The 12,113-nt window shown below is 45.2% G+C and overlaps 2 protein-coding genes across 2 annotated transcripts; one reads left to right on the top strand and one right to left on the bottom strand.

Annotated features, from left to right (window-relative positions):
• Positions 1-2,763: 2,763 nt before the first annotated feature.
• Positions 2,764-6,676, bottom strand: MRPS2 (mitochondrial ribosomal protein S2). Its single transcript, XM_048823238.2, has 4 exons — positions 6,522-6,676; positions 5,413-5,535; positions 4,675-4,804; positions 2,764-3,970 (listed from the first exon to the last, which is right to left on the bottom strand). Exons 1-4 carry the CDS (start codon positions 6,547-6,549, stop codon positions 3,427-3,429), a joined length of 825 nt encoding a protein of 274 aa, XP_048679195.1. The 5' UTR covers positions 6,550-6,676; the 3' UTR covers positions 2,764-3,426.
• A 148-nt stretch (positions 6,677-6,824) lies between these two features.
• PIERCE1 (piercer of microtubule wall 1) lies at positions 6,825-10,813 on the top strand. Its single transcript, XM_048823240.2, has 3 exons — positions 6,825-7,892; positions 8,502-8,580; positions 10,120-10,813. Exons 1-3 carry the CDS (start codon positions 7,747-7,749, stop codon positions 10,306-10,308), a joined length of 414 nt encoding a protein of 137 aa, XP_048679197.1. The 5' UTR covers positions 6,825-7,746; the 3' UTR covers positions 10,309-10,813.
• Positions 10,814-12,113: the final 1,300 nt, after the last annotated feature.

Genomic DNA, 12,113 nt, shown 5'->3' with positions numbered 1-12,113 from the left:
GCTAGTCTGGTAAGCTTGAGTAAGACCTGTGCATCGTTTCCATATTCAAGGTGTGCGCAGACATAGGACCATATAGGTAACAGTGATTACTAAACACACCTTCCTCTTGAAATGAACAGGGACGCTGGTTTAAAAAGCAATGGCACACAGAGACCGCTGATCAAATTGTGCTTGTCCAAGTCAAACACAGATCTTGCCACTGGCGTTAAAATAAACGGATTGTTTCAAATGCTAAGCTGAGAACCCAGTCTTTTCATAATATAGGCTGCACTTCACAAAACACCTAACCATGTGAGTCGTTCAGTGGGAAATCAATGTTAAGCTAAAAAGTTAAGCCCAAGCTTAAGAGCTTTGGTGAACTGGGGCCTTCCAGCACCCATATTTTCCTTCCACATAAAGCAATAGAGTTATAAAATAAAAAATAAAACATCATAACTTCTAATGGAATGCTCTAACCTTTAAAAATATCACACAGTTGTCTGAATAATGCTTTAGTTATTATTGTTACAAGCAACACTTACAATCACTGTGATGGGAAAAGACTGGAGAAAAAAATATTTCCCGCTAGTTTAGGGCATGGCTACACTTGCAGTTGTAGAGCGCTGGGAGTCAAACCAGCCTTCGGAGACCGCAGCAGGGAAAACGCTGCCAAGTGTTTACACTCTCTGCTGGAAGCACACTGATGTGGCCACATTAGCAGCTCTTGCAACGCCACAAAGACCAGTGCATTGTGGTAGCTATCCCAGCATGCAAGTGGCTGCAGCGTGCTTTTCAAATGCAGGGGGTGGGGTGGAGTGTAGTGTGACAGGGAGTGTGTTGTGTGTATGTGGGGGGAGAGAGAGAGAGAGAGAGAGAGTTTTTGGGGGGCTGAGAGCGTGTCAGCATGCTGTCTTGTAAGTTCAGACAGCAACAGACATAGATAAACATGATATGTTGGGGAAAAGTCAATATAGTTTTTGCAAAGCTGAAACCAGGCCTCACCAATCTATTAGAATTCTCTGAGGGAGTCAACGAGCATGTGGACATGGGTGATCCAGCTGACATAGTATTTTTGGACTTTCAGAAAACCTTTGACAACTAAGCAGTCAAAAGGATAAGAGGGAAGGTCCTCTCATGGATCAGTAACTGGCTAAACATTAGGAAAAGGTAGGAACGAGTGGTAATTTTTTACAATGGAGGGAGGTAAATAGCGGGGTCCCCCAAGGATCTGTACTGGGATCTGTGATATTCAACATATTCATAAATGATCTGGAAAAATAGGTGAACAGGTGGCAAAATTACAGTCAATACAAAATTACATAAGAACAGCCCTATTGGGTCAGACTAAGGGTCCATCTAGCCCAGTTTCTTGTCTTCTGACAGTGGCCAGTGCCAGGTGCCCCATAGGGAATGAACAGGTAATCATCAAGTAATCCATCCCCTGTCGCTCATTTCCAGCTTCTGGCAAACAGAGGCTAGGGACACCATTTTACTCAAGAGAAGTTAAGTCTAAACCTGACTGCAAAGAGTAAAGTGATATCCCTAACCTGGGTGACTGGGCAATAAAATGGCAGATGACAATTCAATGTTGATAAGTGCAAAGTAATGCAAAATGGAAAAAATAACCCCAACTATACATACAAAGTGATGGGGTTTAAATGATCTGTTACCACTCAAGAAAGAGATCTCAGAGTCATTGTGGACAGTTCCCTAAAAATATCGCTCAATGTATAGCAGCAGTCAGTAAAGCTAACAACATTATAAACCATTAGGAAAAGGAGAGATAATATAGAAGAGAAAATATCATAATGCCACTATATAAATGCATAGTATGCCCATACCTTTAATATTGCCTGCAGTTCTGGTCGCCTCATCTCAAAAACTCTATATTACAATTGGAAAAAAAGTGCAAAGAAGGGCAACAAAAATTGTTAGGGCAATGCAATAGCTTCCATGTGAGGAGAGATCAAAACGACTGTGATATGAGTAGGGGGCAGGGTAATGATAGAGGTCTATAAAATCATGAATGGTGTGGAGAAAGTGAACAAGAAAGTATTTATCCTTTCCCATAACACAAGAACCGGGGGGAGGGGGGTCACCCAATGAAATTAATAGGCAGCAGCTTCAAAACTAACAAAGTATTTCTTCACACAACGCACAGTCGACCTGTGGAACTCATTGTCAGGGGATTTTGTGAAGGCCAAAAATAAAAGTGGGTTCAAAAAGAATTAGCTAAATTCATGGAAGATAGATTCATCAATGGCACTTAGCCAAAATGGTCAAGACCGTAACCCCTGACTCCATGTGTCCCTAAACCTCCAACTGCCAGAAGCTGGGACTGAACAACGGGATGGATCACTTAATAATTGCCCAGTTCTGTTCACTCCCTCTGAAGCATCTGGCACTGGCCCCTGTCAGAAACAAGATACTGGGGTAGATGGACCATTGGTCTTACCCCGTCTGGCTGTTCATATGATTTTCAAGCCACAGAAATGGGCCTGGATCACCCAGGGGCAGGTGTAGAACCTAAAACTATTTAACTCATTTTTTAAACTCACCAGATTTCAAGCTGATAGGGACACTTTAAAGAGTAGAGATTTTACCAGCCATATTTTAGGATCATATGATACAATTTACACTCAGCCTATGCCATAGCACCTGACTCAGACTTCGCACTGATTAGCCTATAAGACACCTTTTCTCTGCCCCAACCAATGACATTCAGTCAGTTTATATTTTTGTAAGGGATTTCTCATCTTTCATTTAATAAAACACACTTGCATGTGAAAAAAAAAGGAATATTTTATTTTTTCATATGGAGAAGAGAAGTGGGAGGAGAGGGGATGGGAACTTTAACACAGTTAAATTCAGATCACAGTAAGTTTTGTGTGTGGGGCGGAAATCACAAGACATATGCTTTACACATTCTTCCTCGAAGAAGAGGCAAATACAAGCAAACCAAACTGGATATGTCTGTCTTATTTAGCCTTGCATTGTTTTAGGTGCTCTGGATGAAGTTCCTTTTGCAGGGGGGGAAGCGGCACCCACAGGTGACTGATATTGATTGACAAATCCACTCTTTTTTTTTTTGGTTCGGCAAGTTAAGAATCACAGATGAGCACAGATGTGTAATGGCAGAGCGGGGGCTGCCATTACCATGGGATCTCCTCCTCAGGAGCAGGCCAGGGACCTCTCTCCCAGGACCCCAATCCAATTCTCATTGAAGTTCATGTTAATATTTCCACTGCCTTGAATGGGAGCTGGATCAGACCCTTACAGAGCTAAGGTGGGAGCATTCCCATCCCCTCCTCCCTCCCACCCAAGCCCTATGCATGTTGCCGGCAAGTCAAAGAAGCCTGGTAGGTAACCTGCTGAGTACTGAACACCATCGTGGTACGGATGAGCTAGCAGATTTTGCACTAGGGCTAGTAAGAGCACGAGGCTGATCTAACTGCTTTCGGCTTTGTTTTGCAGTCCATACAAAACCTCCATCTGCTTCCTTTTGTTCTTTGCCCGGGTAATGGTCATCTTAAAGAGCCTGCAATAGAGCTCCACCGCCAGGGGGCTGTCATCGTTCCCAGGAATGGGGTACGTGATGATGGAGGGGTTGCAGTTAGTGTCCACCACTCCCACAGTGGGGATGTTCATCTTGGCGGCATCCCGAACAGCCACGTGCGGCTCAAAGACGTTGTTCAGGGTGCTGATGAAGATGAGGAGGTCGGGCAGGCGAACCCCGGTCCCGTACTGGATGTGGGCATTGGTCAGCAGGCCACCCTGCCAGTAGCGGGTGTGGGCGTACTCCCCGCAGTCCCTGGCCGTGACTTCCACCAGGTGGCCGAACTGACGGTTGCGGCAGACGAAGAGGATGATCCCTTGGCGGTAGGCGACGTGGGCTGTGAAGTTGAGAGCCAGCTGGAGGTGTTTCATCGTCTGATCCAAGTCTATAATGTCCTGATCAAGGCGACAGCCAAAAATATATGGCTCCATAAACCTGGGGAAGGAGAATGAGACATAAAGATCTCGGAAAAATTTTATTTTTTGACTGACATTTCCAAACGCTGTCTGTCCCATAGAAACTCTCCTACATCAGGGCATCAGCCAGCTTCTAAACAATGGGAGTCAAGGAGAAAATTTCTCAGGGGGCAGGTTATTCCAAAATTGCCTTCTTCTGAAGGTTCTGCTGCTAGCCACTGTCAGAGACAGGCCACTGGGCTAGACGGACCTTGGGTCTGATGCTGTCGGGCAATTCCTGTGTTCCATTTAAGGGAAAGGGCAGTTAAGGCCCTGATCAACCAATCAGATCCCTGCACCATGCCCTGATAGACAGGGGATTGACCAGGTGGATCTGGTTTTATTTTGGTTGTAAACCAACTGACCGGCCACTCAACTCATTACACTGGAATCCCAGAATATATGCAATATGAAGAAATCTTTGGGTGCCTAAAACTTTTTGCTTCCAGTGCTGCATGCCTGTGTGACAGCAAATAAAATAACCTTCCCTGTGCTAGGACAGTCAAACACAGACTTATTGTCAAAGTCATTAGGAAGGAGCCACCTTACAAGCACTTTATAGGGAAAGTAATCCTTCCCTTCTTTTTATTAAAGGCCGAATTCCCAAATTGAGGGAAATACACCCATTGACTCAGTGGGTATTGGCTCAACCCCAAGGCTCCACGTCAAAGTTGTGTAACTTACCTATGACGACAACCTTTTTTATGTCCCAAGTGCACTCTGGCATCAAAGAGATCTTTCAGGGAGAAGAGCTCTTTCACGTTGAAGAAGTCCGGGTGTCTGAGGGGCTCGGTTATAAGCTTGTCATTAATAACTGAAAGAAGGACAAAAAGAAGTTTGAGCTCTGCCCCCAGTTTGTGCAGCACAAAGGTTTGGTTGTGGTGTGAAAAGAAGAGCATTGTTTAGTCCTGGATTGCCAATAACACCACAATTGGGCATGTATATGGCGATTAATGTGTACTTTCAGCCTAGTATCTTAGTGCTTTACGCTTTAAGACTGATATTATTTCTCTCTCATTACATACAGGGAACCAGAGGTACAGAGAGGTTAAGTGACTTGCACAAGGTCTGGGAGTCTGGAAATCTGTGGCAGAGCCAGGAATAAAACCCAGGAGCCATGACTCTCAATCCCAAACCTTAGCCACACAGTGTTCCTTCCTCTCCTAGGTGCGTGTTCAGATGGGTTAGAGGGGAATCTAATGTACTGAAAATCACATGCATATACAATCTGAAAACTAAAGTAGCCAACAGGGCTTAGAAGAGGTGCTCATTAACTTAGCAATACATTATCTTCTGGCTTAAAGCAAACCTGGTGGCTATCAGAGAGGGATAGCTGGCTTAACTCAACTTGCTTTGGACAGTATAAGCCAAATAGACTGGTTGCTTTCACTCTCCTAAAGTAGGTGGGGTAAGGACTCTTACCATTGGGATCCACCTGCTGATTCGCTTCCGGGGCAAGAAGAGTTCCATAAAGTCGACTGCTAAGCTGTGAGGTTCTGGGAGCAGCTTTCCCCAGTGACGGAAAGCAGCTGAACCTTGGTACGACTGACAACAGAGAGAAGAGAGAAATTAAACGAAAGCCTTAAACAGATGGGCAGTAAAATAAAGACACCAATAAGAATACTTTGTAACACCCATCTGCAGAAGAACCCAAAGCACTCCACAAACACTAAGGCTTCCCAAGTCCTTGAAACGTAGGTTAATATTAGACCCACTTCCCAGAGGCAGAAACCGTGGCAGAGCGTGGAGAAGTGGCTTGCTCTGGGCCTCTCAGTGTTAAGAGCCTAGTTTCCTAAGAAAGATCTAAGAACTTTCTCTCCTCCAGCTGGGCTTTGGGAAGTAGGAAGTGTGCACACCAGATGGCAGGGAGCATGGGGCAGGCTCTGCATCAGGGATACTGGGACCTCATAACAAGTCAAGCAGCACCCCTTCCTCTAGCAAAGCAAGGAGCAGACACCGTGCCAAGGGAGGGGGTAGACAGCAGGGGGCTCAGGCTTAGAAGCTCTGCTAGGGAGAAGAAGGGGGATGCTGCTACAAAACCAGAAGCTGGGGAAGTTGGTTGCTTGATTTTGGTAACACCCGGAGGGGCTGTTTCCCGGGGGGCTAGACTCCAGCAGCATAACCCCGCAAGAGGCAAGTCTCCAGATCGTCGGGGGGATTCTTAAAGCCCCCGCTCCTGGAATCAGGAGAAGCTCAGCTCACACTGAAAGACAAGTGTCTAGCTTCTGTCACCCACGTGCGCCCGCAAGGCTCAGACACCAGAGAGCAAAGGATCAGGCTCCATTTTTTAAAATGAGCTTTAAACGAACAAACAAACAAAAAGACCTCCGGATTTTTTAAGCCACTGGGGATTTTTACATGCTTGATCTTGGCAGGACTGCCCCAGCCGGAGACACACCAGGCCCAAGGCCGAGAGAGGCACCTTGCCCAGCTCGCCTGGGCTCGGACCCGCCCGCCTGTCCCGCCTACCCTCCAGCCCCCCTGCACCCCGAGTCTTTGCACGCAGAGCAAGCCCGGGCTCCCTGCCTCACCCGCCTGCAGCAGCCTGGCAGCGGCCATCTCCGGAGCGGGGCGGCGGCAGCAGCAGCTCCGTGCACGGAAGGGCAGCTTAGGCTGCTGCACCGGCCCTTTCCGCTTCCTCCAGCCACAGCCGGGCCCCCTTCCCCGGGGCGGGCGCGGCGCAGCTCCGCCTGCAGCTGCACAGGCCCCCGGTCCTCCCCTGCCTGGCGGGGGCAGCCGCCAGCTGGGAGCCCGAGCTGCCCGCCCTGCCGCGGGCTCGTCTGCCGTGCTGGGGCCGCTCTGATCACACCCCCCGCCCGCAAGGAGTCTGCAAATGCCCGGAGCAAAGGCAGACCCTGCAAAAACCTGCCCTCACAGAGCAGGTGTTGGCTGGGATTCCCAGCCGGGACCTACTGGGTGTCTACAGGGACCCGAACAGGTGTGAAGCTCTAGAAACAATCACAGGTGCTGGAACTAGGGGTGCTGCAGCACCCCCTGGCTTGAAGTACTTTCCATTATGTACAGGGTTTACAGTTTGGTGCAATGGCTCTCAGCACCCCCCCCCCCCAAAATGGTTCCAGCACTGCTGGAAACAACAGGGTTTATGGGTGAGCAAATGACTATTCCTCAGATAAACCCTCCCCTTTTTTTTTTGTTTTGAAATTATCAGTATTTATTATTTGGACTGCGATAGCCCTTAAAAGCCCCAGTCACAGATAAGGACCCCATTGTGCAAGGCACTGTGCAAACACAGAAAAGATAGAACGTCAATTCTTCGCAGCAGGAACGAAGCAGAAGAGAAAAAACAACAGGTGCAGACAGACCGGGGAGTGCAAGGAAACAATGAGAAAATATAAGTCAGCAAATGCACCTTCATTGCTTCACTTCAGCTGGGGTCTCTCTCTCCTACATGAACAAATAAAAAAGGAGTCATGCAAAATACTTTCGGGAAAACTACTGAACGAGGGGGACTGAAAGTAACAGAATTAAGGGCTTGATCCTGCAACCACTGCAGGGCTTAGGAGGAGCTAATACTTTCACAGCTCCCAGCGGTGTGCATGGAAAGTGTTTGTAAGCTGGACTCTTGTCTAGGAAACAGTACTGTGTCTTTAAGTGCCTCTCTCTTTGTTGCCAAGTTACAGCCTGTCTCCTAGCAACATAGTTTGTTACTTAAGCACCCTGTTTCTTGTGTGCCTGGTCAATTTCCTGCCTCTTTGTCCTGCCTGGACCAGAGTCCTAAAAAGGTCTTAGCTCAAAATGTCCCAGGGGCATCTGCCGGAAACATTCACCACCTGCAACAAAGAGGCAGAGGAGGGTCGGTCCCAGAGAACCAGTGACTACTACAGAGTTAATGACAATTTGCCAGCCAGGTTCAACCACCCAGGATGGTTTCGGGGCTACAGGTGAGGAAGCTGATATAACTTGTGTGATGAGCAAAAGCAGCATGCTGAGAGAGAGGGAGGGGTTCACGGTGCACCCAAAGGTTGCCACACTTTGCAACAATGACCTGAGATCCTGTAAAGTCATCATGACCTCTGCATGATTGTGAAAATGATACCCATTTTAAGGCCTGAAGGACCTCTGGGATGTGTCCCATTACCTACAGCCAGATTAGCCATCATGGCCAGAGGTCCCAAGCATGCTTTGCTCCATCTTCATTCAAGCCCCAGCTCTCCAAAGCCAAGCATGCACAGAATTGTCCTTGTTCTTAAATTCCTCCAGGAACCTTGTCTTGCTGTTTCCTTAGCAGACATTTCCTCTCTGCCCCATCAGTCTCACTGCTGGTGAGCTGCTTAGCAGCCCATGTCACTTAGAAATGCCTTCTCATCTCTTCCCATCTTATCCATTCCCTACCTCATCCCAAAAGCATCTTTTCCCTTGTCTGCACTTCTTAATGTCCATCTGTTGCTGTAATTTATCTCCATAAATTACTATTTAACTCTGTACAGTGCTGTGGGATACAGTTTGTATGAAAGAAACCATACCAAGTAAAATTACATTCTATTGTGTAGAACGAATGAGGCCCATCCCAGGTACAGGACCACCAATCAGATCTATGGAAGCAAAGCACCTACTGTACATGAAATGCCGGTAAGTATATGCAGCACAAGGCTAATTACAGTGTGTATCAATCTTACCTCTTAAGTGAACTCTAGGTACCTGTTGAGGAATAAGTTATTTGCTTTATCTGTAGGAGTACTTTAAAAAAAACTCAGCTACGCTTTTTGCTTTGTTCCTTCCTTTAAAAAACGATCAATGCACTTTTTTGCGATGATACATTACCTTCCTTACAGGAGTATCTAGCCCTTGCAGTATTTTAAAATGCATATATTATCCTGTGGGCACTGTTGATTCACCCTCCTCTGCCCAGATATCACCTGCTCTTGGCATGAGCAAACTGGGTAGGGAAACGGTAGGTGCGTGGCACAGCCAACCAGAATACAGGCACAGAATAATACTGAAAAATAGTCAAGGGAAATTGGCCATGAAGAATTCTGATATTCAAAATTTATTTTACCCTTATGTCTTTTGTTAAATTTAAGGGTTTTTGATGGTGGCCAGCAGTGGTTCAAATTTAGGTCTCCTGTATAAGTCCCAAGAGGCTAATTTTTCTATTGCTATTCAAATTTGCATTTCATGTTGCCACTCCAGCCACTTACAAAGGAAGGAAAAATTACAGTAATATAATTCATGAAAAACTGAGGGGGACCATAGTTCTATTTTAATATTCTAGGTCTCAGGGGATCTTTGAAATCAGAAGGTGGGATTTTCAGAAGCCTCTAAATTATTTTCCGTGAGACACGTGCTCTCATTCACTTAGGGGCTTTTGAAAAATCCCATCCAGAAGCTTCGGTATCTCCAGGCCATGAATTTTACAGCATAGGAAGGTTAGAAAGAAAAGGCTCAGTAGTTTAAAAGGGGGCAGATGCAATGATCTAGAATCTCTTTGGAAACACACTGGAGCAGATCAATGATTTTTTTAATTGGACACAATATAGTCCCCTCCTAAATAAACACGGAGAGTTAATCTCTGGCCACTTGTGGCTAAAGTCTGATGGCAAAAGAAAAGGGTGTTTATTCACAAACACCCCCACAACTACTATAGTATACTACTATTACGTAAAAAAACAACAACAAAAACCAGAAAAGCCAAGTTGGAACACAGGGATTGCTAAAGTGAAAAAATAAACCATAACCAAAACCACACTCAGGGAAATGTGTGATGATCAGTGCCTGAAGCTTCAGACGGTGGCCCGAGCTCTTCTCCCCACTCACACATAGTATACCTTTCTATGATAGAGGAATTAATACGCTATGTAAGAATTTCAGTTTCTGAATTTAGCTGAAGTTGGTGCAACATCTCTGGTCTGCTCCATTGGTGTGCTGCAAAAACCAGCACCATTGCAGCAAAATTTAGGACAAGTTTCCAAGAGTACAAAGACCCTTGATTAAAAATACGCAAACGGATGGATGTGTAGGTTTTTTTTCCTGACCATAGCTGGTGTTTGGTTCATGCTCTGAAGCATGAAGGTTCAGCGCCCTTGTAATTATACCCTAGCTCTTGTAAAACACAGAGATGCTATTCATATGGGTATCTAAAATATTTCCTCTTGCTTTTCTCCCCCACAGACCTCCTTTAACATTACCTCACACGCATTTTCGAAACATCTCGGAAAGTGTGGCATGTATAGGAATAACGGGCTCAACACCTACATAGACAAAAGTGACGTGACTGGCATAGATAACTTTATCACCTTCTACGACAGACTCAACTTTCATCCCAGTTACAATGGCAGTGGGCCATCCCACTGTGAATAATGTTTCAGCTGTGGTGTCTGCAGTATGACACTGTTCTTCAGTTTACTGTCTACTGCCTGGTTAAAAAAAACAACAAGCAAACAATAGCATTGACATTTCCTTAGGATTTCTGCTTCTTTCCTAAATCAGCTCCTAAGACTCACTTTGAAAGCATGACTGGAAACAATATGCTCCTGCACTGAGTGATGTTAAATACACTTCCGTCTGCCACATTAGCTTGCAGGATGATTCATCACAAGAAACACAGGCTTCTGTTACAATAATGCTACATGCCATTAAAGCATCATAAAGCTGCAATGGGAATCTTTTATTTTAAAGTCTGACTTCAGGTTACCCTGCTGAAGGACAGCCTAGATCCAATGTTAGCATAACGTAGTAGAAAAGGTCATGAAAACAGAATAAAATGGGTAAATGAGCAAGGATGAAAACTCTGTCATTGAGAGAGTAATAAGAGCAAAATGTTGCTTTAGAGCAGGTGTGTTAATAAAGAAAATAATCCGGAAAAGTGTTTGTTGTTTTCTTAAAATGCCTGTGAACATAAGTGAATTTAATGCTGGTTAAACATAAATGGATGGCCCCACTATACACTACAGCACAGGCAGGCAGCCAGCACACACACACTTTCCCATGCCATGCTGCCCTGCCAGTGTGCTTCAGGATTGCCCAGCAAACCCACTGTCGGGTATGTCAGAGAAGTTCTATGGCCCATTCCTATCTTGGCTCTCTGCTAAGATTGCCAAGTAAGGCTACACTTATTCATAGATTCCAGGGTTAGAAGGGACCGTTGTGATCATTAGTCTGACTTCCCGTATAACACAGGCCAGAGAACTTCCTCAAAACAATTCCTAGAGCAGATCTTTTAGCAAAACATCCAATCTTGATTTGAATTCACCAAGGCCCTTGGTAAATTGCTCCAAGGGTTAATTACCTTCACTGTTAGAAATTTACACCTTATTTCCAGTCTGAATTCATCTAGTTTCAACTTCCAGTGAACCATCTTTCTCTGCTATATTGAAGAGCCCATTATCAAACATTTGTTCCCCACGAAGGTACTTATAGACTGTGATCACATCACCCCATAATCCTCTCTCTGCTAAGCTAAATAAATTGAGCCTCTTCAGTCTATCACTATACGTGCTTTCTAACCGTTTAATCATTCTCATGGCTCTTCTCTCTCCAATTTATCAACGTCCTTCTTGAATTGTGGACACCAGAACTGGACACAGTACTTCAGCAGTGGTTGCAACAATACCTAATACAGAGGTAAAATTGCCTCTTTACTCCCACGCAAGGTTCCCCTGTTTAAGCCTCCAAGAATCACATTAACCCTTTTGGCCACAGTGTTGCACTGAAAGTTCACATTCAGCTGATTATCCATCACCACGACCATTTTCAGTCTCTGCTTTCGAGGACAGAGTGTCCCATCGTCCAAATATGGCCTGTGTTCTCAGATGTCTACATTTCCATTTAGCTGCATTCAGATGCCTTCTGTCTGTGCCCAGTTTACCAAGTGATCCAGATCGTTCTGTATCAGTGACCTGTCCTCTTCATTATTTACCACTCACCCAATTTTTGTATCATCTGCAAACTTTGAGAGTGATGGTTTTATGTTTTTTTTCCAGGTCATCTGCAAAAATATTAAGCCCAATGGGGCAAGAACCAATCCCTGCCAGGGCCTACTAGAAATGCACACTGTTCAGTGATGATTTCCACATTTACAGTTACATTTTGAGACTTATCTGTTAGCCAGATTTTAATCCATTTAATGTGTTCCATGTTAATTTTATATCATTCTTGTTTTTTTA

Source organism: Caretta caretta, chromosome 16 (assembly GCF_965140235.1).
Source record: "Caretta caretta isolate rCarCar2 chromosome 16, rCarCar1.hap1, whole genome shotgun sequence".
NCBI classification, from domain to species: domain Eukaryota; kingdom Metazoa; phylum Chordata; order Testudines; family Cheloniidae; genus Caretta; species Caretta caretta.
Note: the sequence above shows the minus strand (reverse complement) of the source record. Positions and strands in the feature narration are given on the sequence as shown.